This window comes from Bombus vosnesenskii, unplaced genomic scaffold (assembly GCF_011952255.1).
Source record: "Bombus vosnesenskii isolate JDL3184/JDL3185 unplaced genomic scaffold, Bvos_JDL3184-5_v1.1 scf7180000013295, whole genome shotgun sequence".
Lineage (NCBI taxonomy): Eukaryota > Metazoa > Arthropoda > Insecta > Hymenoptera > Apidae > Bombus > Bombus vosnesenskii.
Genome location: NW_022882946.1, coordinates 2,370,428 through 2,395,963, shown reverse-complemented (window position 1 = coordinate 2,395,963; position 25,536 = coordinate 2,370,428). Strand labels below are relative to the sequence as shown.

The window sequence follows — 25,536 nt, the reverse complement described above, 5'->3', positions numbered from 1 at the left end:
GCGTTCCTCTGTCACGTGCAATTATTAGGATTGTTGGTGCGCGACGACGGCGGTTCCCTTTTGGCCGGCCTTAAAGGTTTCCGCATGATAATATTGCTTTCGCGCCGCTTCGAGCGAAACCGAGGGACGCCAATTAAGTGGCGCGATTGCTCGTGCATAACGGCGACGATACAGACCCGCGGTTCGCGACGATACTCGCCGGTGGGAAACGACCATCGACGATGGCGAACGTGAGACCTCTATCTCGTTGATGATAATCGACCGCAACGGGTCGCTACTCGCGAGTCTATGTTTTGCACAGAAATAGAAGAAAGATTTTGCCCTGAATGTCGATAGCCCGACCATTAACATCATTAGCGTTGCGTCAATGGAACTACAACGTCGAGTTTTTAGTAAATTAAAAGGTGGTTAATGGGGAAATGCACGCGTTGCAGCGGGTGATTTACTGGTCACGATCTCGATGGTTCTTTTTGAGGTCAGCGCGAAAGTGGTTTAGCGTACGCCTCGGTTTACGGGGAACTGGTGCAACTTTGTCGACCGAATTAGCGATCAAAGCGACATGGATGGATTTTTGTTGCGGGTGTGGCAAGCTGATTTGTTCAAGCTTTTAAAAATTGGAGATTCGAAATATCAGGACGTTGAAATATCGATGAAACGAAGTATTCATTGCGTTAGAATGTTGATGGAATAAGGTACTCGTTACGTTATGCTAGGCACGTGTTACACTATGTTAAAATATGCATAGGATGAAATTTCACCTATGACAGCCTCTAAGGGTTAAGGTACAGAGGAAAGTTCTGTGTATCTGTCAGGTGCAAGTAAAATTTACGATATTTACTGAATATTGATTTGAGAGCTTAAAGAGGAAAGTGTAGTACTTGCAATGCTGGCGCAACGTTTCGTAAGAGGAAAGCAGTTCATTCGATCCTTTGGTGTACTGAACATTTGATCGATAGAAAGTTTTAGGTATAGCTAAAAGGCCTTTTTGGCAAACATAGATTTTACGGTATTTGCTAAATATTGATGTGGTCATTTAAAGGGAAAATGGTATTGCTAAATATTTGATTACATAAAGTGATCGGATAAAATGTTCATAGAAAAGTTTCTCGATGAATAATTGATAATATTTTCGAAATATTGATTTGTAAGATCGAATGAAAAAGGTGAGATTTTATGGTCGGAACGTGCTGTAACGAAATCGGCTCTCTTCTGGAGAGACGATATATTCAAATTGCCACTTAAGGTGCAGTTGATTCTTGAAAGTGTTTGATGGGAATTAACCATATTAGGCAATACGTAATCGCAAACAGTTCTCTTAAGGATTAAGTAAAGAAAATTGTGTACGTGCTGTGGCCTATTAAATAAATGAACGGCGATATTCTGAAAACTACAGGTTTTTAAAAGGGGTGCAACATATGAGTCTTACAATGCCAAGTACGTTATTGCGCTTAATAAAAGACTCGCTACCTTACATGTACAGAGAAATATTACAAGAGAAGAAATACAAGAAAGCTTTATAGCTTTATAGAAGTTCAGAAACCTACTTCCTATGTTCTATACTCGAACTATAAATTACCGTGACTTATATCGATTAAAATTATTTATAACAACGAGCGGTTTAATTTCACCGTGTTATATATACCACATTTATGAAGCTCCAACGCTTACTATCATTAAAGGTCACGATCTGGAAGTAAAAGATAAAGGCAACGTGAGAATGCATTCTACTTTTGAGGGACAAACTTACTAATTATTAAGACTGATTTTATGCAATTGATTTAAACTCTCTCTGATAAAAGTATCGCGATGACGATGTTACAATCTCGTAACACGTTTGTCTCCAAGAAATGTTATACTTGAACGTATGCTCGCGAATCGCTACCGCCTCTCGGAGTATAATTTCGCAACACAACCCTGATGATCTCTCATCGTTTCAATGACTGAGGCGATGGGCCGCGGGCGTGTTCGCCATACATTTAGTTGCACGTGAACGCAGCTACTTTTGTCCGTGCGAAACAAAGGTCTTCTTGCACGCAAACTGAAAGAAACTGCGCGACGCATCGACGAGATCGCTCGTTACTATTTAACCCGAATGCGATAATTTAGCTCGTGCCTACTGCTCGCCCGTTCTTTTCTTTTATTCTATGCGCCGATCGAATTACCCAGATACAAGGCCGGACAGAGTAGTGAAACACTCGCAAACCTGTCGCACGAGGCCGATGAAAAGTCGTCTCGTCAACACGAACAACGCGTCTCGAACGATCGATCGATCGTCATCGTCCGAAATTTTTTATCGCCATCGCGGCAATAATGACACTTAAAATGCGATTTAGACGGCGACGGTAGCCTGATCAAGAATACAGAAGCGGAATTCGAGGTCGGTTACATTGATCTGGCGACAAACTCGAGTCGATAGGCGCGCGCGGGGCTTCGACGTGTTTCAGCTACTGTTTTCATCGACTTGTGCAGCTACTGTTTTTGATTGGCTTGGTAACGCTTCGATGGCAATGGAAATCACGGGATGAAGGATATAGAAAAAAGATTAGCACCTTTGCCATATGTTAACGAACAACCAAGTATCTCGTCGACTTTAATCGTTTAAACGTCTCCTCGTCTTTTCTTCCTCTTTGTAGTCGCTTTAAATTAAGTAAATTACGCTGATTACATAGATATAAATTTAGAAAAGAGCGTATAAACTAATAAGCTGCAGATAGCGCGCCCAATAAAATATTGATCGATAAGAAAACGAATGCAGCAAGTACCGTGGTTAATCGGTTATTCGAAATCGAATTTTCTTTTCAAAAGTGCATTGCCCTGTTGAATAATTGATTGGACGTTGGAGCAGTTTAAACAGGCGAACGATATGAGTCAGAACATCCTCCTCAAATGGGTCTACTAATCTTTTATAAAACTATCGTTCGTCCCTTTGGTCATTTTACACGTGTGATCGATGGACGTCGATAAGAAGAAGCACGAATAACGAATATACGAACAGTTCCAAGTATATCCCAGATAATAATCCTGCCATGTCACATCTTGGAACGCTTGGTGCGTAGTCGTTTACATTGTTTATTATCCATCGTCTGTTGCGTTGTCGTTGGTCTAAGGTTTAACAGATCGTTCGATTGACAAATGGACGGTGTCCGCATGGAAATAGACGCAACTGTTACGTTCACGTTGTTGTCAAACGACAGGCACATTCGTTTTGTCGCTCGAATCGAGACCGTTCTTCTGCAACGCAATTACCATTTTCCGATACTGTACACCGTGACGAGAAAAAACACTGGACACGCTTTAAAAAGAATCTTCCGCAGCTTTATATGCTGTCGAGTCACTATCATTCCTGCAGACACGATAATACGGCTTCACGGCGTGTTATCATATGTCAAAGCAAAAAAGTTGATACCAGAAATTATTTGAAAATAATATTTGAAACGACGATAGAGAAAATTTTCTAAAATTACGGAAAATAATTGTTACAATTATAGATTGCTAGTAAATTATATAAAAATTTCTATTAATATAATAAAAATATCTTTTTTCTTCCATTATTTATAGTCGCATCGATCGCTTTCATGGGTTATTAGCAACCCAGCAGAGTAGATAATTACGATTATAGATAATTTAGAACGTTTTAGATAATTTAGCTGTTCTTATATCGATTTATGATCTTTTGAATTATCCTTTATAGCGGGTTTCATATAGCAACGTTGTCTATAAGGAAAATTTCTTGCATCGCAGGATCAGGTGTTCTAATCTTAAGGTGGCGTTGCATAATTCAAATACAATGTAGAAAAGACAACTTCAATTCTGATTTACCGAAAGAATAAATCATAAACTACGAGATAGGAAAGACACTAGTAAAAACAGCTTGAAAGATAACTATTAATTAGCAAGTTATTACATTGACTCAGAACTAAGAGGGACGTTAAAAACGCCATAGTAGTATATATACCATGGTGATACTAAACTCAGAACCATATCTAGCTCTATAAACATTGTAATCGCGCTTTAGAAGTAATATGCTACAAATGGTCTTAAACGAAAAAACACACCTAACACCAGGGTACAACGTTAATGCCTGACTGCTTGCATTCGTCGCGTATACCCGCGCCTTTTGCAATTTCATAATCGTTACACCGCAATCGGCGCTGCCACATTCCCGTCGTAGATACTTTTCTAACGAAGAGATTAATAGTTGGCATGGTTATTGAACCGCAGCTAAACAAACAAATGTGTGAGCCAAATAGAGTGGCTATTCACTTTGATACATATACGTATGTATCTGGCAAGCTGTTCGTAATTTTGTACGCCGACATTTAATCGAAGTTTCAGCACCATGTAATGATGTTTCGCTGGTAATTTTTATCCCGGTACATCCTCTACTGAAACGCGTTTCTTGTGCATTTCAACGCGTAAAAAGAAAAACTCGTCGCATCGCAGACACGTCACGAATTTATTTTTCGCCTGACGTTTCATTAACTTTTACCACCGCTCCGGTTTCCCTGGCACGCGCCAATTCACAATCTGGTTAAGTATAGAGCCGATTAATTACCAAATATTCGGAACACTCCGAAACAGTAAAGCCGGTTAGTCCAGTTAACAAATGTGCTCGGCAAATCGCCAAATGGGACTATACAGCCTGGCTTTACCATCGTTTCAAACGGGAATCCGAGTCGTTTCTCGATGTATACTAGCAACACGAGCAAACAAGAAGAGCGAGATTCGAACAGATGAAAGTAACGCAGGTTATTCGTTCGAAATTTGTGAATTACTGGAATCCTAAGGAACATATCTTCGTTGTGGTAAAGAACGTTAACTGGGAAAATGTCAACGCGCTTACATTAAAACTAAATAATCGTGAAACATACCGTAAGTACTCTGTATATCAAAGTCACGTAGTACCTTCCTTAAAGCGCAATAGTTATTGAATACGATCGTTTGCCAGGAAATGATCGGAGAGAATAAATAGCGGTGAGGCGATAATACTCCTTTATCTACTGAATTTCGCCACCATTTTCACTCGTTTTACGGCGCCATACAGCGAAATAAATTCTACGAGCCGGCGATTCACGAGGTGATAGTATCGGATTGCGTTCGCTTCCTTTCCTCGGCTGTTTTTCATCCTTATGTTTCGATGTTTGCTAAACACAACCGTATGGGATTTACAGCGCAATTGTATCCAGCTTGGTTCCAATGCGATTCTCGTCGCCGTTCGAGACGGAAGCTTCGAATCGAGTGATCTCCCGATCGAGAATTTTAGCTGAAGACTTATCTCATACAGTGTGTAGATTCTAGTTTCAACTTGTTCTTCGTACTCCTTGTTAACGTTAATTAAATAAATATTATAATAAAGCGCTTATACCAAGTTTAACTTGGCTTAATTTGCAATTATTACAGGAGAAAAATAAAATCGATTGATTCACGAGCAAGCACGTGGCCGCTTACATGCTCGCCACTGCGCTTTAATAAACGCTACACACCCTTAAATTCTTCGAATCTTTTCGTACACTACTCTGCGCATGCATATCTTACGTAAAATTTTGCATATAAATTGCACGTTAGCTATAGTCAAATATGCAAAACCTTTAATTTAGAATAGCAAATTCGATAGAAAAGGAATTCGTGTTATACGTAGGAGCTAAAACACTTGCACGTGGCCATGCTTCGCACATAATTCATATTCAATTACCGCCTAGGTCTGGCTGATATTGGTTCACGAAAAAATACCAAGACGCGAACGTGCGTGAAAACCGTTGCTTCAAGTTTAAAAATGAAACGTCCCGGAGGTATTTTCTTTCTTACTTGACGGTTAGCGAGCCCAGCGAAATGTCAAATACCGCCGTCCTCCGCCGATTCAACTTCCAATCTCGAGGAAGTCGTGGAGCCGCGTGGCATTCTGCCCGAGAGCAACAACGTCTTCTTTTAGCACGGCCCATTTGAGAGGGAATTCAAATCAAGGTCAAAGTAAGCAGAGTACATTGTTCTTATCGATTTCGTGCTCCATATTTCATCGTATCGTATTTTGTCCCGATGGAGTGAAACTATCGTTATTCATAACTTTACGGGTGAATACGTTTTTTACGACGTCCACGTGACAGTAAGTGAAATATTACGATAGTAATTAGAGCTTTCGAGTATTAGACATCGCATTTAGTGTGTTAATTGATGTGTTAGAACGTCTTGGAACTTGTTGAAAATTGTTGAGCCATCAGACCATTAGAGTTTTAGAATGTAAGAACGTTGGAACGACTATTATTATTAGAACATTAGAGACTTGAAATATCGATGGATCGAGGTATTCGTAATATTACAATGTCAGGATATTAAAATATTATCCTAATAGAATTTTGAGATATCAACATGTTGGAGGAACAAATTATCTAGATACTTTAGAGTAGGTATTAAGCATTAATCTGCTACAAAAGTACTATGCAAAGTAGTACACGTTCATTGAAATCTTGTGATATTTCTTAAGACTCCCTTTTGCCCAGAACAAAATACCCAATAAGGTATCAGGATTTAACGATGTTGGTTTTACATGTAATTTCATGTGTTCAAGAGATGTCAAAGATGTCCCTTGGCCTTTCTTCGAAAGAATTCGCAAATGATTCAGTCATTTCTCTTAATGGAACATCGCAAGACTCTTAAATGCCTTCAGGGAGGGTTTCGTGTCGCGACTCGCCGCAAAACAAGTAGAAAGAAGGAACAACGAACGCGAAATGACATTCCACGGACGCAAATAGAGCACGTCTTTTACACGTACGTTCTGTCGGGACCTCCTTTTACTTTCTTTTCGTTTCTGTTAGCGCGTACTGTACAGAGATAAACATAACAGCGCCGGCCATTCAACCCGCACGACCTACGATGGGGTTCTGACCAGATTTTCATGTTACTACGATTGTTTAACAATGCTTGAATCATTCAACTGACTCATATGGATAGTTCAATGCCGTATAATATCGCGTGATTAAAGTTTTATTTCAAGAAATTTTCCAATATCCTTTTCAAGTTTCACGTACGCTAACCTGATTCTAAAATCTTAATATAAATGCAGGATATTCCAACTATAATTGAGATACACACGATTATACAAAAATATTGTAGATAAAAGCATCTTTGAAAGAATCAAATTACGAAGTAACATATCGTTGTTATGCGAGTCAACAAAATTACGAAGAAATGTTTGCACAATCATTGATATTAGGATTCAACGTCTGAATACCTCCACAAGCTATAATGAGCTCGCAAGCCTTAAAATTGACACGATAAAATAGTAATCGGTGGTTGGAAGAGTCGGTTAAGGATATGTTGCGTCGTGAACGGTGCACGTTCGCCGATCAAAGGGCAATCGCGAACGTACAATTTCGCGAGCGTGTTGGCATTTCGCATCGATTTCTTTGGTGATCGTAAGATCTACCGGAGATCAACGACAGCTGGCACATAAGAGAGGATACGAGCAAGGTGCATGCTGTATTACGGTGCGAAATGCATTAGAGGAAAATGAAGAACAATCGACGTTCACGGAATGATGGACGCAAAATCGTCGATATTTCCGCTTCAATTTTAGCACGTCGATTACTTCAATTTACAGAAACCACGACGAACAATCGTTCTACGCGAAAATGGAATATCTCGAAAGGAAATATCACGACAAAATGTTTTTTTCAATTTACTTGAATTTATCCTAATGACAAAAAGTATTACGATATTTCATTCTAATATTTTACTGAGAAGAATAAAACGCGGAAATGAAAGGAAATGAGATATTTTCATGTTGTAAAGATCTCGCATGTATTTGAATACAGTTTTCAACTACACCTTCTAATAAGAATACTCGCCAAATAAGCATAAATAGATCTTGCAATGTTATGCTAATGCTTCTGGAAAGTTTTTACAATAATTACCCAGCGAGAGGTACAAACTTCTAACTCTAGAGAAATCATGTTGCTGCACGTAACAGGTATTACTCGTATAAATAGAGAATAAAGCGATAATTTAAAGATTGAATTAGTTCCTGATAAATACTTTCTTTTGAAATTGCCTAACTTACATCGTATTAGCTACACTATACGGATAGTATTACGCAACGTAACGCTATTTCGAGGTATAAATAAATATTCTTAAAAGATATTATAAATTTTCAACTATGATTCAAAGCTGCAAATTCAGTAACTTCGTAACCTCGCAAACTCGTAACTGCGTAACCTCGTAAATATCCATAGGATATTTGGCAAATATTTGAAGAAACCACCCTTAGGCTTGCACTGCGTACTCGAAGCAGTTGCTGTACCGTACAAAGTGCATAACGATGTCCAAATAAAACCATAAATGTATATTTAATTCTGTCGCATTCTTTCCGTTATTTTCAATCGATTTGTACTGCGTATTCAACGAGGAAGATATAAAAGAATTATTATTGGAATGCATAATTTCTCATGTAAATTGAATGCAAAGATTGCATTGTATTTCCTTGCAAGATCAAACATCTTCTGCTCGATTACAACTAAAGCAAATTTGGAGAAAGAAATTCTTTCTTTCTTGCGACGAAATTAAACTAAAACATGAGTTAATTCATTAAAGACAAAGCAATAATTTATCGCGATATTACGAGTACTCCAATTTCCCTAAGTTTTATAAAATCGTAGAATCTAACTGGAAGAAGTAGCGAGGAGAAATATATTAAACGAATCTTTCGAATTCCTTCTCATAGCCACAATGTTGAAAAGAAAATCCGGGATTAAAAATTGATTTAAGAAAATTACAGATGATGATTGCGTCAATGTAACGTTGGCTCTTACGAGTTGAACCCTTATTCGATATAAGATATCGGCTCTAATTCGGTCTTTAAAAAACCCTAATCTCCTCTAATATACTCTTAGGCTTATACTCGGCCAAAAAGTCGAAAACTCGTCAATAAGATATCATAGGGAAGGCAGTCCGTGTAAGGAGCCAAAGGATATAGGTCCGATCGGGAAGAGTGATGGTCGGCGCTCCGCTTAAATCCATTAGCAGTGACTTTTTCCGCGCGTTGTTGTCCAGGGTGAAGAGGTCGCAGCCGCGGGCAGAAATTGTAGGTAGAGGAGGCGCGAGCAGCAGGTAGAGACGATCGTGTTCTTTGGCCCCTAGGGTGGTCGAACCGGATGGTTATATTCGACCGTAAATGGTGTTACGGATAAAAAAAGAAAGAAAAAAAGGAAGTGGCTTGGGCAGCTCGGTGGCGCGGCAAGAATTCGTGGCCCCGTAAGGTCGCCTCACCCGAGGATCTTCTTGAAAATTCCACGGGTCGGTTTATGGCCGGCATAAATGGACTTATCGTTGCCAAGTGTTCGAACGATGCGGTATCGATCGCACGGTACCGCGCTATTGCTCCGCGTTCCTGCGATTGCTTGAATAATTCATGGCGATTCCTTTTCTTTCCGTCTCGAATGGTTCGCGTTATTGCGGGGCCCCATTAAATGATAATTCCGCGGTGAGCCCGACGATTTGCGTCCGCCGTGTTCACGGAAATTGATAGCGCCGCGATCGCCTAACGGTGGCCTCTTATTTTACTTACACAGAAAGAATCGCACATGATGGAAGAAAGATACGTTTTACACTGCGCCACAGTTCCGTTCATCTGAACTACGATTGTTGCGATGAAATTTTAGTTAACTTAACTCTTGCAAAATGTAACAAATCGAAAGCAAGCGCTGTTAGAACGTGTCGTAACGCACGCTACTAACGAACGATAGAAACATTTACATTTCGTTCGATAACGGTCGAATAGTCGTGAAAAATTGGCTGCCTTGTAAAAGTTGGAGAAAATATATCACGGAGTAAGGCTACTCGTATTCTACGTGTGTATGACGGTTTCAGCGATATATCATTGTGGTACGTCGAAAGCATAAGACGATAATTCACGACGTAAGAAAACGTTGCATCACTCGACGTACACGGGTTTCACCGGCGATTAGTTAAAAGCACGATGTATCCATTACGTAATCTGCCATAGACGAAAATGACTTGTTCAAAAAGTCGGTGTAAACTTTTGAAGAGCATTTGTATAGATTATTCGTGTCTATCGAGCTTACATTTTCCACTCGTTTATTTAAATCTGGCATCGGCCCTGAATCGTTTTATGAATTCCCCTGAATCCGATTAAAAAAACAGATGTTAACACATCGAATATGGGGCATACTTTATTACGCCTTCGTAACTTCGTAACTATAAACTTCGATATCATCTGTTATTTACAGTGTTTTTTTTTGTCGACAGAATGTTCAATTATTCGCTATGAATTTCGCATAGTAATGTTTAGTTCTTTGATATTTCCGTTTAGTAGCATCATTGGCAAATTTTCAATTTACATAATATCTCTATAGAATATTAATTCTTTGCGAATACGATAAAAAAACGAAAAATTCGGAATGAAAATAAAACTTGTAATTTCAACGCTTCGATTAAGAACATTCACCACTGTGGCGTTGTGCCAAGAAGTAAGATACAAAATGATGGAGATGCATCGCGAAAAATGATGAGCGGTAGCGTGGCACTTATTGGCACCGCGTAGGCGCGTAATTACTTCCCCGGGAACCGGTAACTCGTCATCAAGTAATTTTGTAGTTTGGAAGCTCCGCAAATCCGTACCAGCAGCCTGCGGCTTCTTTTGCAACATTGCGTATTCCACGTGGAAAAATCAGTGGAATCGATCGCAAACAGCGACAGGCGACTATCCGATTAGAATAATTTTATATTACAAACTGGAATTTACGTTCGCTTTGCTAGAAATAAGCTAATCTCGATACGATCGAAGGTACTGCTAATTTATGTAAAGCATACACCTCGTCTAGAAAGCACAGAATACTATCGGGTCTTGGATTTCGTGGGAAACTTAGCACATTGCAAACTCTACAATTTACACTCGATTAGGCGGCACGCATAAATTTTGTATGTAAGAGGTATAGACCGTACCATGGGGCAAAATGGGAGGTCTGTTCTGTTGGTCTAGCGGTGCATCGCGAACTAGATGTCTCCGAGCTATCGATAACGTTTTAAGAATATTTCTCTGCTCTTTCCTGTCCGAGGCCGATAGTTTAAGAAATGATGCGGGGGAAGTGAAATTAAATGAACATCTCTTGTTAACATTAACGAAAATCATACTTGCTGAAATAAGCTCTGCTTTATATCTCCTTCTTTTAAATATTCTTAATTGTTTAATACAATTATTTACAGCTTTGTATTATAACCACAATTTTCTATCGATAAAATATTTGCAACGAAATTTCGCGATAAATTTTTCAATTTCACGAAATGTTTCTATAGATTAACCCACGATGCATCATCGCGAAGAATAGGAAATATATAAATATAACAACGAAATGGAGAAACTTTTTATAAACAATTTCGAGAAAGTGGTTCCCGAAACGACGGCGAATGAATCAGGCAGGATTGTTTGGAAGAGATTCAAACAGCGACGTTTCACAAACTCCCGTTAACGTATACAACGGGAGTCAGCACGTCAGATTGTTTAGCCGTCGGTCGGAGGGCGAATGGCGAATGGAGATGGCGGAGAAAAAGGAAGCGGCTGGCAAAACTCCGTCGTTAACGAGCCGCACGCTCAATATCCTTATAACTTGCCTGCTCGATAAAAAGACTTCTCCTCTTTTCTTTCAGAGGCGTTCAAGAGAGACAGGGAAAAATATTCAACGAGAGGACACTGAACCCATTTGTCAGCCTCGAAAATAACTCCTTCGCTTTTATGATAAACCATCGTTATGCACCACGACGGCGGGTATAGTTAACCGGGGAAAAAATATCGTCATGGCTGCAGCGGGAGTGCAGCCGAAGAGGATGAGAAGAGGCTGTTAAGAATATTTCGGCCACATGTGCACGGCCGATGGAAATTATTTTCTGATGACGTTTGTCGACGGTGTTACTTTCTTATAGACATTTCAGATACAAATAGGACCACGTTATTACAAATGCTTACATAGCTGTTGAAAACTAACGTTTCAGCGACGAGTATATTTTGCAAGAGATACGAAATAGTATATAGATGTTAGAATGTATTTACTGGCAAGCTACAATGGCAGACTATAAAATTGGTATTGAGATAATGGTGCAATAAACTGCCGAGGCTCTGGGTCGTTTAACCGTGGAACTAAATTTAAAGTCTGGAAGATCAATAACGCATTTGCAAGAAAGTTATTTTTCAAAGTAACTTTCCAGAAGACGAAAAAATCAATGTTATTTGTAATTACCGATTGCGAATCATATCTGTAACATAGACAACAACGCAAAAAAGAATATAAAGCATATTGCTATAATTATGCAATTATCATATTGCAAATGGATCGGATGCCAAACTTTCATAAATATTTATTTCACGATCAGCGAGAATAAATACGTAAAATCAATTAACGCTCTCGTTATTCCCAAGACCAAAGAAAAAGCTTTCATTTACACACCGATTATCGCTTATCATTTAATTTCTACATTAATTTACACATTATTAAACTACTTGAGAAACGAGGATCAACAAGTTAGCAACACGAACAACGATTACGTAATAGAAATTTACTTGTTTATTCATAAAGCAAGCAATCAGAACTTAATTCAAGAAGCCGCGCGTAGATCCAACTATGTACGCGTTGCGTCTGAAACCGCAAATCGTCGGACGGGTAGTCGTAACATTACTCGTCGTTTGCCAAGCGAGCTCCTTCGAGCCGTGGCACGTTTTCTCGTGGTATCCGTACGTTGCGATTCATTTCTCGCGCGATGTTAATTGACGCTGTGGAATTACATCGCATTTGCATGCCGGACACGTCGCGACGTCCGTTCCGCGTTGCTTTATTTTTCCGTTTTACGCGCGCGCCCCGCGTTTCACGCGTGTTCCGTCGCGAGGGAGATGGGATGACACGAACGTAACGGCCAGAATTATTGCATCGCGCACGATTAACCACCCAAGTATTAAGGCACGGCCTGGATTTCCGAGAAATCGACCGTTTGCGTGAAATAACTCGCCGATAAAATTGCATCGCCGCGCGACCCAACGTTTTATAAATCAGCCGGATAAAGCGTTCGCTATTAAAGCAACATCGTCGGTACGTGTCGAGCTCGTTATTTATCTATCTAATCTGAATAGATCCATGTACCGATAGTTTACAAATTTACTCGAATTAAAGGATAACATTGATTAACGACCTCCTTTTTAATTCGCTTTAAGAACGATAATTCAGCAAACCGAATCTTACATGCAGTAAATCAACTATCGCCGGCGTTATTCATTAAGCCGCGATAATAACAAATCTTTTAGTCTTATAGAGAGCTTTCAAGAACAGATTTCCTCGTGATTAATCGACTTCGTGTCGAGGGGATTAGGCAACGTGAATGAGGTTTTCAAGCGGCGACGAAAAATTAGGTGTCGCGATAGTCGAGGCTGTATTTGATCGGTTATCGCGACTCAAAACGAGTAGCCAATGACCGGCCATGCTGTTTGGAAAACTTTCGAACCAGCGAATTGTGCTGGTCGAGCACGAGTGCCACTTCACTTCGTCCGGCTATTTCTTTGTTCTTCCATGCGAACGTCTCGAGGACGTCTCTGTTCGTGTTTTGTGTGCTTTGCAGCCAACTTCTGATTGCTCGTAAAATTGATCTCTTTCGTTCCTTTTTACTCTCAACCGTTTACTTTGATCAGTTTAATTACCGATTCTTGTTGTTTTATTTGGACACAGCTTCTTGTGCAGGAATGTACACCTGGACAAATTACAAGGAATTTGTAAGATTACGAAAAAGAAAAAAAGTTTCCTTGTATCTTACAGCATTATTTATCTTGAGAATTCCTTTAATCCTCTAAAAAATATTATAACGAGTACTTTGCTTCGAATATTTTTAACATGTTCGCGTACTGTGTTATACATGCGATCGTTCTGTATATTTTTGTACATTTAAATCTTCTACTGACAACTCATCGAAACCTTAAACAAACCAACGTTAGTCTCAGGCGCTATTGTCGAGAAAGCAGAAGAGGAATCGGTGGAGTAAAGTCCACGAGATCGTACAATAAAGAATCGATGTTTATCACTGGCGGCAACGTCGAAACGAGCGTGCAAAGCGTGTTGTCACGATCGGGACAACGCGCGACGACGGTTTACCGGCATGCGATCATAACGTACGGCTTCAACGTTGAAAATTCGTCCCGTGTGTCTGTGATTATGCGCGCTGTTTACGAGTGTCATCAGGCGAAACTAAAGCTGAATATTTATGGTTCAATTAAAGATCGATCGAGGATGCGAGATTAATTGATACTAGCTCGCTGAACGTATAGATTTTACCGCGGATAGTGTACGCGATATGTTATTCGCATTTTTCTTCCGATTCCGTAATATCGATGTATCAACCGGTTTGGTGATCTCGTCCGTTGTACATCTCTAATGTAGCTACATGTATTTATGTTGTATCAGTGATACAATATGTACGTGTTTGATAATTGCTGATTTTGTAACTGTCATGTACATTCTCCAATTGGTTTCAAATTTTACCACTAAAAACATAATAGTCATGTTCTCGTTACAGTACTAATGACATTTCAAAAAGTTCTCTATAGCGTGCATAGTACGTACACGTTCGTAAAAATTGTTCAGGATAAATGTTGTGATCGTGTTTGTCCACGTTAGAATCTCGATGCTCTTTTATCTGTAAATCTTGTGACATATTAGTGACCCAGAGAAAGTTTGGTTTCGCGGAACGTCGTTCACCTATGGTCGTGAAAATATCGGTCGTGAGCAATTGATAGTCAACCGGACAAGGGTAATAACGAATGGCAACCATAACTCGACGCTACGTTCGCCTGTGGCGCGACTAGATGTGGAAAACATGCGAGATCACCGTTAAGGTTTCGGAAGTATGTACTTCTAAGAGAGTCGCGGACACGCGAGCCGTCGATGCGGTAATTCATTGAAAATTTATCACCTCAAAGAAGCTTGCGAGCGGTATCACGCGACGGCGCCTTCGCTAATCGACATTAATTTTATTACACGCGACTTCTTCGTACATTTCCTCATCTTTTTTCTCTCTTGCAAGCCGGTTCTCTTCGCTAACGGAGAAAGTTCCTAGAACGCATTAGAAGTCTTCGCTCTCGATGAACTTAAGGCCTGTACGATGAAAAGTGAAACGTTTTCTCGAGTTACGAGTACAATACTTCAACTTCGTACATTATGCATATACGTCGTATAGTTGTCATAGGTCTGTATCTTTCTATTTCATTCGAATTAATTCTATTTTAAGAAGAACTCGACGATTCATTGCGAAATAGTAGTAAGAAACGGAAAATTTCATAAGCTCTTAGGCATGTATTTCTCTTCGTTTCGAAGAAATCGTCAAAAAAATATCGAACTTCGTATAAAGAATAAGTAATATTTGAGAAGAAAATGGTGGTACTTCTTGAAATCAGTATTATGTCAGAATGAGTTGTCGCTTTTATTACAGAGAATGTAATCCGTAAATCGTACAATTAGTTACAAGTACAAGCTAGCTACAACAACTTACACGCGTTATTTTCAGAAAGGGTTCGCGAATGTGCGTTTAACCTCTTCGTTTCTCTCGTTCAATGTCGTGGACCGAGCATGCTGGACGTTATCAGCGCGCAACGTTCAGTATGGCCACCAAAGCACCCGAACCAGTATTCCCACGCGAATGTCCTCCGAACCGTATCTGAACCTCCGTCGCAACGTGTTCCGAAGGATTTTTCTGCGAACGGAATATGCTCTGGGAACGATTTGATGTTAGCTCGTCGCGACAGCGAAAATATTTATTTTTCCGAATTACGATAATCCCGCTGCCGTGAATAGATCACGATCATCGAACGTTATACGGAAACTTATCGTGTCGTCCAGAGTTAAACGGAGTAGTAACCACGTAGGCGTTCCAAAGCATCCATAATTTATTAACCAGAATAATCTCGAATATCGACAACACCAGTGAGAATTCCAGAAGCCCGAAGAATAACTTTTATCATATTTAAATTATGTGTGACTTTAACGAAAGTTATTTGATTTTCTTCCCTTTGTTTATTTATTTATTTATTTTTATTTTAAACAAAAGTTCGTATTTCTTATACGTTCGTGTCTCTATTACGTGAATTGACAACACGTTTATAGATCAATATGGAGTCTGTGATTTCTAGAAGGAGAGATTGATTTCGGTCGACGTGAAAACAATGTGCACCATCATCGTGAATATTATATCCAGCTCAAAGGAAATGAGCAAACGTCGGATACACTAGCTGTCTGACAGAACCTACACGATCCGCTAACCTGGATCACCTACCGCGCTAATCCCTCTGATCCTTTCTGGCGCAGATAATCTGTAGGCAAATACGAGACTCGTCTTTAACAGACAGATTTTACGAGCATCCTTGACGTCGTTTAAAGACCTCATCTTGTTCTATACACCTGCCGGATCTGGAGAACGTGGGAATTACGAAGGAAGGGAATAGTTTATTTCTTAATAAGTATAGAAATAACGTAGCGAGGAATTAATCGTAACACAAGGATATAATTTGTAATTTCATGATTAAACGATAATCTATCTTTTGTAGTGCGTTTAATTCCCATCTTTCGATATAATTAATTAATGCGTGATTTACTCAATTCGAGAGACGTAAATTAATGACAGCAACGACGATACCTACTTTCGTTTCTAAATTGAGAACAACTATTTGTCTCAGTCTGTGACACTTTTAATCAAGTAACCTTCTTATTTGAACGACTTCTTCGCGCCCTTGGTATGTCTTTGCGACAAACAAAATGGCGCACAGGGCAAGAAAAGTAGACGTCTCGCGATGCGAAGCACGTGGTTGGTGTTGCGACAGTAAATGTCGTGTCGCGTTTCAACGAACATGACAGCGACACAGCAAAATGCAATTTTCTCGCGAGTCGACGATGACGAAGTGGTTCCGCTGTGCGGGATCGGATCTCGTCGCCCAATCATGCGCGATTCGCGCGCGTTCGTGCGCACTGAATCGTCCCGTCCTCTCGCATTCGTGTAATTTCTAGTTAACATATCGAATCGTACAAAACAAGTAGCGGTATATCAACGTTCGAAATTTTAACAGACCGATCTTCCACTTTTCATAGCGATTCAACGATGTAACATTTAAGGATTGCACAGAAAGAACACGATATGTCATATTTTTCATTTTTTTTTTTTTTTTTTTTTATAGCGAAGCAGTTTTATTCGTTAACCGCGTGGTTTCTTAACCGGAAACTTGTACATGTAATTATGGAATAAAAAATTTTCTAAGAAAGATTAATTCCCGTGGAATATATTGGATATATCAAAGAACAAGAATAATATTTGCCTTTGGTTGAAAATGTAAATGCGACGGAGTGATTGATGACGGTGAAAATGAAAGTAATAGAAGCGAATGCTTGTTAACCGAGAACATCCTGTCAGTTAAGTAATTGTAGTTAAAACTGGTCGACGCTTTCGAGTGTAAAAGATACTCTGGGAAAGTCTCAATGTTCAATTACGGATGAAGCTCGCGCGTTTATGTAAACCGAAGCGTCGTGTATCCTCTCTTTTATGTAAGTTCTACGCAAGATACTCAAGTACAAAGAGAAAGGAGCGCCTTCGATACTAAATATCATAGCTGTCATCGTATTATTTTTTGCATTTTAACGAGCAGACACTTAATATTCTTGAGCAAGACGATGTGGAATTTTTGTAATTTCCATTACAGGTACTTAAGCTTTTACTACGAATATACACTACGATTTTCGAATAGAAATCTTGTCCTTGTAGAAGAATCTTTCTGTCACCTTCGCGAATATAATATTCGCGATTATGTCGATGATCAAGTGTATACGATGTATTAGGAAAATCAATACAGATGCAAAATCGTAACGAAGTGCACGCGATTTACATGAGAAAGCTTTAGACGTTTAAATGAAATCGCGAAAATCAGTGGCTACAGCACAGGATGAAAATAATTCGCTGCTGAGTTCATTCGAAATCATCTGAAACGAAATCATGGGTGTGTATCGATCGATCAGTTTAGTTGATTCGACTATAATAAAATCGATTACGATGCAAGTAATAACAGCTGTCAAAGAAGATTAGCTACAACGAAAGCTATCGAATAATCCCTTAGGACACGATAGCAATCATTCGACGTTCCTTTTACAATGCAGCCACGCTTTCGAAGCCTGTTACCCTCGCATTTATCGAATCGAAGCTTAAACGTACTCGTCGAAATTATCTTCTCTGTATTTAACGATTTCCATTTCCATATCGACTCGACGAGATGCAAATGAAGGCATGTACCGTGTCATATCGGCTGCGATCGCTATCAAAACAATCAATTCATTAATTTAATTTCGTCTTGTCACCGCTTGACAATGTGTTTGTATAGATGGCATAAATTTCAATAACAAATATAAAGCCACGGGGATTTGCGTGCTCGAAATACATTAAAGGAGAGCTGCTCCTCCAATAATAAACGCTGTATGAAGTGTCACTTTCTTTTGTACGTCCAATTTCTGCAGCTCTTCGTACTAATAATATTAATATGCATTCTTTACTTTCTTGTTGCACAAAGGTATTTTTCTTATACTTTAAGAATTTTTTCTTATATGGAGATATGTTCCTTATGTTTTAGGAGACGAGTTTGTAGCAGATCAGTTCCCAACTCTGTCAATCATCATCATCGAAATGGACAAATTAGGTAAATCAACGTTTCTGTAAAACGAGATGTTTCTTTATAAATTGTCGTAAATGTGTATTATTTGTTATTAAACATCGACATAAGCGATTAAAATATTTATATTTAAGATTATAACTGTTACGAAGAAGATTAGCACTATTTCGCACGATCAAGTCCGATTATTTTTAGGTATATTAATGTTATTAATGTTAAGACCGATTCATCTTCCGTTTTCTTGTGCTGTCCTGGATGGACACAGGCGACTCGCTTGAGTTTTGGATGTAATAAACGTGAGTAAACGATCACAGGCATTCTAAACATCTCCATAAAATGTTAACTTTATACGGATATAAAAGAACTGTCAAGTTAATAAGTCGAAATTTGTATTCTTGTAATCGAAGTTTATTGCTACGAATATTAGTTGACTATTAATTTATGGTACGTTTAAAAAAGTCATTCAATTCTGATGAATTTTCAGTTGGAGTTTTTGTTGGATTATTTAAATTACTGGAAATGGAACCGTTTATTGTAATAACACATTCAATTGTTATAAAAAATGCGAAAAATAATGAGAAAAATTTGATGACTTGATTTGTCTAGATGTGAAATGTAGAACAAAAATCTTTTATGGACATGCAAGATATTTATTAGTCGATAACGAATAATTATGTATCGGGTTATCGGTACCTGAATTTAATTGCTTTTCAGCTACTTGCCCTTCCCCGTGCTTAAACGGAGGTGTGTGTACCTCTCCTGGCAGGTGCACGTGTCCCAAAGGATTTACCGGCAACCAGTGCCAGACAGGTAATGTCTAACACGAATACAAATCGACTCTAAATTGTCACTCCAAATGCTAATCAACGTTACGTGTCTAACACCTTTCCTGCTTTACATTTTATTACCAACTTCGCTCTATTAACTTTCTTGCAGGCATGTCTTGTTACAATTTCGCGTAACCACGTCTAAATTAAAATATATAAATACCAACTATACTTTCATTGCAAAGATTAATATATTAAAAAGAATAATGAGAATATTAAAAAAATAAGAATGTTCAAATTTCTTTTTCCGTAAAATTAATCTAAATTTAAATTTATTCTTTATTATCAACGTAAAATCAAATATTCTGATTCGATTATCACTAGAACGAAGCATTTTCAAACGCTTCGATTCTCACGTTCAACTCTAAACTGCACAATTGCGAGCAACGTCCGTTGCTCCTTATTTAGGCGAGGCCCCGGGTGCCGTGGAAGTAAACGAACCTCCGTCAAGCTAACGATGCAAACAACGAGCGTCGTTAAATCGTAAAATATCCGTAATCGATATTCGCGGCTCGGAAACACGTCCTCGTAACCAGAATCGTTAGGCGTAATTAAATTGACGTAGGCCGATACGCAGGTCGATGGCATTGCGCGAATACCATGCCGACCAAACGTATTGTAGTGTCCAGCAGCTAGGCTGCTTTCGATAGATTTACGAGCGATTTCATTAAGCTATGCGGTCATTCTAATTACCAGGGCGAAGTGAGTCGTGTCGACGTGCCGCTCTCAATTCGATAGAAAAATCCTTTACAAGGAGTTTCAACACTCTCTAAGGAAATATCCTTGAAGCTTTCATAATTTTACGATAGAATGTGTTGTTCAGCCCTACCGTAGAGGAACAAAGAGAGGACAAATCTCAGGATCCAATCGTACGTTCGTTTCGACGAAAATAGCTTTCTAGCTTCGAGAAATAATAATTAAAATAGAATATTATTCGTATCAACGATAATTTTCTTATACTTGCATTAAATTATATATTGGGTTGGCAACTAGGTGATTGCGGATTTTTTCATTGGGGGTAATGACAAAATCCGTAATTATTCACTTTCTCTTCTATTAGGTTGGCAACTAAGTGATTGCGGATTTTTTCATTGGGGGTAATGACAAAATCCGCAATCACTTAGTTGCCAACCCAATAGAAGAGAAAGTAAAATTGAGAAGAAACCCAAGAATTATGATAAAGCTAAGGGAAGAATATTTTATTTCGTTGGAAAAAATTTGGCGTATCATAGTTAGGTCCTTTGCGAATTTAAAAAATATCGATTTTGGTTCAAATTCAAACTGATCTATCGCTATTCATTTTTGTATCGTACGCGTATATAGCATTTAATAGTGTATTATTATTAAGATTATTTGATACTGTAATATTACTTTAATACTATCATCGATTAAACGATAACTCAACATTAAACACGTTGAATAGAAAAATTTGATCGCGTTTCACTTTCTACGATATAATATGTTATCAAAGCTATATGGAATATGCGAATAAAATGTGTCCTTCGTATAATTAAGCCGAAATGATTTATACAAATCTTAGACGTTGAAAGGGCACTCAATTTCCTTTATACTCGCCTCATTTTTTTATGTTGATCAATGAACAAGTTACTTTAAATGGCACCGATCCCCACCTTTCCCCATTTATCCTCGATCACTCACCAACTAAACGACCAATCTACATTGCCAGTAATTTATTCTGTAAAATCCTCGAGCTCATTTCGAGAAATTCATCGGACCAACGAAAGGCAGCGTTTCATTGCGGAGAATTTGCGCAATACTGCTGGCCGGAAATCGAAGGACTTCGCGATGGATCAGTCGGTAGCGTGCAGCTGTCACGTTTATGCAATTAATTTTTGCACGAATTAGCATAACTTGTCTACCAACGTTACAGACATCGACGAGTGCGTGACAGAGAAGCCCTGCGATCAACTTTGCAGAAACCTACCCGGAACCTACGAGTGCCACTGCAGACCCGGTTTTCAACTACAAAAAGACGGCCAGTCCTGTCGAAAGAATAGTGAGTAATCGTTGGAAAAATTCTACTCGACTGTCAAAGATGAATTTGTTTTCGAGATTTCTCGACAGTGACTAATATGCTATTGAGAAACACACGAAATAGCACTTTTTGACCAATTTACATGCTGTCTATGAAACGTTACACATACGCTGCCTAGCACCAGCGAACAACAAGTTTTTGAATGGCTTCTTGTTGTTCTCGTCCCATTGTAGGTTCTCGAATTTTAGATAAACCAACGACAATGTTATTTTTATCGAAGGGACTATACCGTTTTGTCACATCGTTCCCATTGATCTTGAACTTCAGTGTCATCTACACGAGGTCTGACTATGTGAGAAGAAAAAGGTTGCCGATGGTCAAGTTCAAGATCGCTCGAAATTGGCTGAGCTTTAGAAAACAGACTGACATGTGGTAGATTGACCTAAATTTTAAGCTTGAGTGATTTTCAGCTTAAAATGTGACCAAGCCATTGTGTAATACAGGACACAGACAAGGAGTGTAAAGTGTGACCTATTTAAATAAAAGTTCCAATCATAATTTTATTAGGAATAACTCTAGAGATTATATTGCAAAAGAACATTAAAAAAAAAAGATTGTATTCCTATAATCCTCCTGCTGTTTTAATATCCCTGGCAATAAATATAATATAATTCTTTTCCCTGATACTATAATAGTACTCAGTAATAGTAATCAGTAATAGTAATAGTAATCAGTAATTTCGAACCATTTTTATTAATTTACTACATTTATTCTTGCTATAATAGAATATCAAAGTATTATATTGTCTCCATTAACTTTAATCATAAACTACAGATAGAACTAAACCATCGTAATAAAGGAACTGCCACTTGCTCTATAAGGTAGAAAGAGGCGATCTTTGAATAAATTTACTACGAGATCAAATTTCTTTTCAAACAGTACGCAACAGTATGTAATAGCGTCAAGCGAAATGCTGCACATCGTAAACGTACATTACGTCTTCAGTATCAATATTTCGCAATCTTACAAGAACCGGAAACAGCAATCCTCGTCCTAAACCTGAGGATCTGATCGCGGATCAAGTTACTTCCACTTTGATCACGCTTCCATCCCTTTTTCAGTCACCGAAGATACGGCGTTCGAGGCTCGAGACTTGGAGAATGATTTCCACGAAACAACAACGACGAAGCGTCCGGCGATCTCGTCGCATGGTTTGTAATTGTAAATTCCTCTGTTCTTTGCCTCTCTTTCTTCTTGCTCTCATTTCTCCAATATTATTTCCGTAAATGCAAGCATATTGTGAATTCTGTAGTTAAATGACAATATCAGAGACTCCCATTTACAGATACGGAAAACGAGGTGACTGACGATGACCTCGATCAGGACTATGAGATTATACTGAAAAGGCTTACCAAACTCGAAAAGGTATGCCAGACAATGGCTTGCCATGTGTTATTTGACTTATAAGGGAGAAATACGCTCGCGAAACGATAGAAACGCGGATGCAGCAGGTTGAAGGATTTCCTTCTTATTTTAAAGTCTATTCCGCTCGTTATGGGCATGTATGAATTATGTAGAAACTTGAAAAACAGTTTGATCCCAGTTTTGGTGTTAATAAAAAGGGAACTAGTTGGGTCTGATTTTCTAATATCTTGAAGATTTAAAAAATTCTTTGATATAAGTGCATTTGGTATGTTACAATTTTTTCAAACTTTTATTTTATTTATAAGCGGCTCTATTAAACCAACCAACAAAGATGAATATTAATATTTTGTACGAATGGGTAACACTCAATAGTGTCTCTACTACATTACAATTTAAAATAAAGTTATTAATTTGTTGTTTATTTTTGAATCAACATTCAAAAATAGATAATTCGCTAAAATAAAAAAAATTCAGACAAAAATAATTATAAATTTATGTGATAGAAGTAAAAATCACAATCATGAAATGTTTGGGTAATGAAATGATGTCATGTATTATATTTACTGCTTATTATATCTTTAGCAATTCGCAAAAGGGAAGAAGAGAGATACAGAAACGACGGACATGACTGTCAAAGTTGCGTCTGTGGTTGAAACTATTAACGAAATGAAGAGATCTATCGAAAATGTGGTTAGTTACCACTTTATTAACGTCTCACAAAATATATACTTCTGTTTAAAAACGCAGTTCTGTTTATAGCAACTCATGCAGCAGGAGATATATCAAATGAGGAGCAAATTGAGAGAATACGAATTAGAGAGAAGAAAAATGCAACATTTAACAAGTAGAGTGGTGGAACTGGAAAATCGTTTAAGATTACGTTGCAGATCAGCGATACCAATGAACAGTGGCTCGATGAAGTTTTAACATCGCTATAGCGAAAGAAAAGTGTCAAAAACATTGGACATTGCCCATAGATGTAATATTTATGTGAGAAAATTGCATACTATCACTGCCATCTCTTTAGCTTTTATGATACTTTATTTAGTGTAGTAGAATTTAGAATATAGTAGAATTCTAACTTAAATAATCATTATGATTATTTGTATTCAGCTTTATAATAAAATGGAAAAGAAACTTGAATGATGTTTGCTGATTCACACAACATAAATAATATAACATTTTACTATAATAATACAATTTACTTTTGTTACTTACTAATACAAAAGTAAAGAACAGTATTAATCAATGCTATCGATTTTTTATATAGAAGATTTACTTTTGCTTCATTGAGTTCCTCTGTCTCCTTGTTAACCTCTTATGTGGCTTTATGTTTCCCTTTTGGTTTTTTCGTCTACCCTTCTTGATCTTTGCAATCTTTCGTTTATTCATCCATACAGGATAATTTCCATACTGATCCAACATTGTTTTTTTATTATATATCCGTTTATCAGTGTCTAGATCCATTTTTTCATCATCTGCTTTGGTGTCATCGTTAGCTTTTTCATTTTCCTTTATTGTCTTGGCATCAACAACTTGAGACAAACGCCAAAATCAATTGAAATCATTATATAAAAATAGTAACGTATTAAGCAGAACTGTGCCTTACCTGTAGCAATTTTTGATATTTCTGACATTTCAACATCTGGTATCCCATTCTCATCAAGACCTAATGTTTTTTTTAATCTTTCTAATTCTTTTACTCCATAGCGTTCCCTTTTAATTGCTCTACACTTCCTCTTCCATTTACTACGCAATGATTTTCCCATTTTGTTTTTATATATCTAAATCATAATCGTAATGGTAAATTAATTATATTTTATCTAAGTAGTGATACATTATCTGAGTACCGAATATGGAATTCTAATTTTATCATTACAGATAAAATTAAATTTATTTTTAATGAACATAAGAATATTAAAAATGAGCAACTGGATTGATGTTGGACATTTATTAAAATAGTTAACAATACACAGGAATTAATATACTACTTGATAGTGATATAACCTCGAACTATGTACAAATATATGTAATATACTCGAAGATATAAAATTAAAAACAATTAATTGCACGAATAATACCTACTTTAAGAAATTATATTCTCTCAAAATATCTTCGTAAAAACTACTATATCACGTACTAAAAATCCGGAACACGTGGTATAAATTATAACAGATTTCTAACAATCCTGACAATGGAAATCCTAACCTCGAATGTGTTTAAATTTCACTGTGTTAAGTGGCGATCTCTACAGGTCGATATTATAAAATAAGGTTATACAGTATAGACAATGTAAGAAATAGAACTAGAACTCAATGCACTAGAAACCGCTTTTACCATTTTAATGTCATTTCCACTATTATCGATTCAGTATAGAATAAGACTGCAACGATACATGGAATTAAAAATAAATTTTACCATGAGATGTTAATAAATAACATATAGGACAAGATATCTTATAATTGTCGAAAATTTATCCAAAAGGTAGTATCCTTTTTCAGATTTTTAAGTATGTATAATATCTTACTCAAAGATTCTGCTTATGTATACTTCACAATTTTAGACTTTACAATTTGAGACTTTACAATTAATAATTACAAGCACGGCTA

The 25,536-nt window shown here is 37.8% G+C and overlaps 3 protein-coding genes across 4 annotated transcripts in view; 1 reads left to right on the top strand and 2 right to left on the bottom strand.

Moving 5' to 3' along the window:
* The window catches only part of LOC117233287, a 35,360-nt gene extending 22,727 nt beyond the window's left edge, over positions 1-12,633 (bottom strand). Inside the window, exon 1 of the mRNA XM_033493444.1 lies at positions 12,563-12,633. The gene's annotated coding sequence lies outside the window, so the exon portion shown is untranslated. The remainder of the gene's footprint in view (positions 1-12,562) is intronic.
* Positions 1-23,939, top strand: part of LOC117233286 — a 28,247-nt gene extending 4,308 nt beyond the window's left edge. The window contains exons 2-9 of the mRNA XM_033493443.1: positions 18,641-18,706; positions 18,875-18,975; positions 19,394-19,489; positions 21,398-21,523; positions 22,624-22,713; positions 22,848-22,927; positions 23,510-23,617; positions 23,687-23,939. Coding sequence (XP_033349334.1) covers positions 18,641-18,706; positions 18,875-18,975; positions 19,394-19,489; positions 21,398-21,523; positions 22,624-22,713; positions 22,848-22,927; positions 23,510-23,617; positions 23,687-23,854 — 835 coding nt within the window. The 3' untranslated portion in view covers positions 23,855-23,939. The remainder of the gene's footprint in view (positions 1-18,640; positions 18,707-18,874; positions 18,976-19,393; positions 19,490-21,397; positions 21,524-22,623; positions 22,714-22,847; positions 22,928-23,509; positions 23,618-23,686) is intronic.
* Positions 23,940-23,947: 8 nt separating this feature from the next.
* Positions 23,948-25,173, bottom strand: LOC117233288 (protein LLP homolog). Of its 2 annotated transcripts, none has more exons than XM_033493447.1 (3): positions 25,013-25,173; positions 24,537-24,711; positions 23,948-24,462 (listed from the first exon to the last, which is right to left on the bottom strand). In XM_033493447.1, exons 2-3 carry the CDS (start codon positions 24,694-24,696, stop codon positions 24,203-24,205), a joined length of 420 nt encoding a protein of 139 aa, XP_033349338.1. In that variant the 5' UTR covers positions 24,697-24,711; positions 25,013-25,173; the 3' UTR covers positions 23,948-24,202. The 2 variants fall into 2 exon arrangements, with proteins under 2 accessions (XP_033349338.1, XP_033349339.1); XM_033493448.1 differs by having other exon boundaries at positions 24,537-24,800; positions 25,013-25,171.
* Positions 25,174-25,536: the final 363 nt, after the last annotated feature.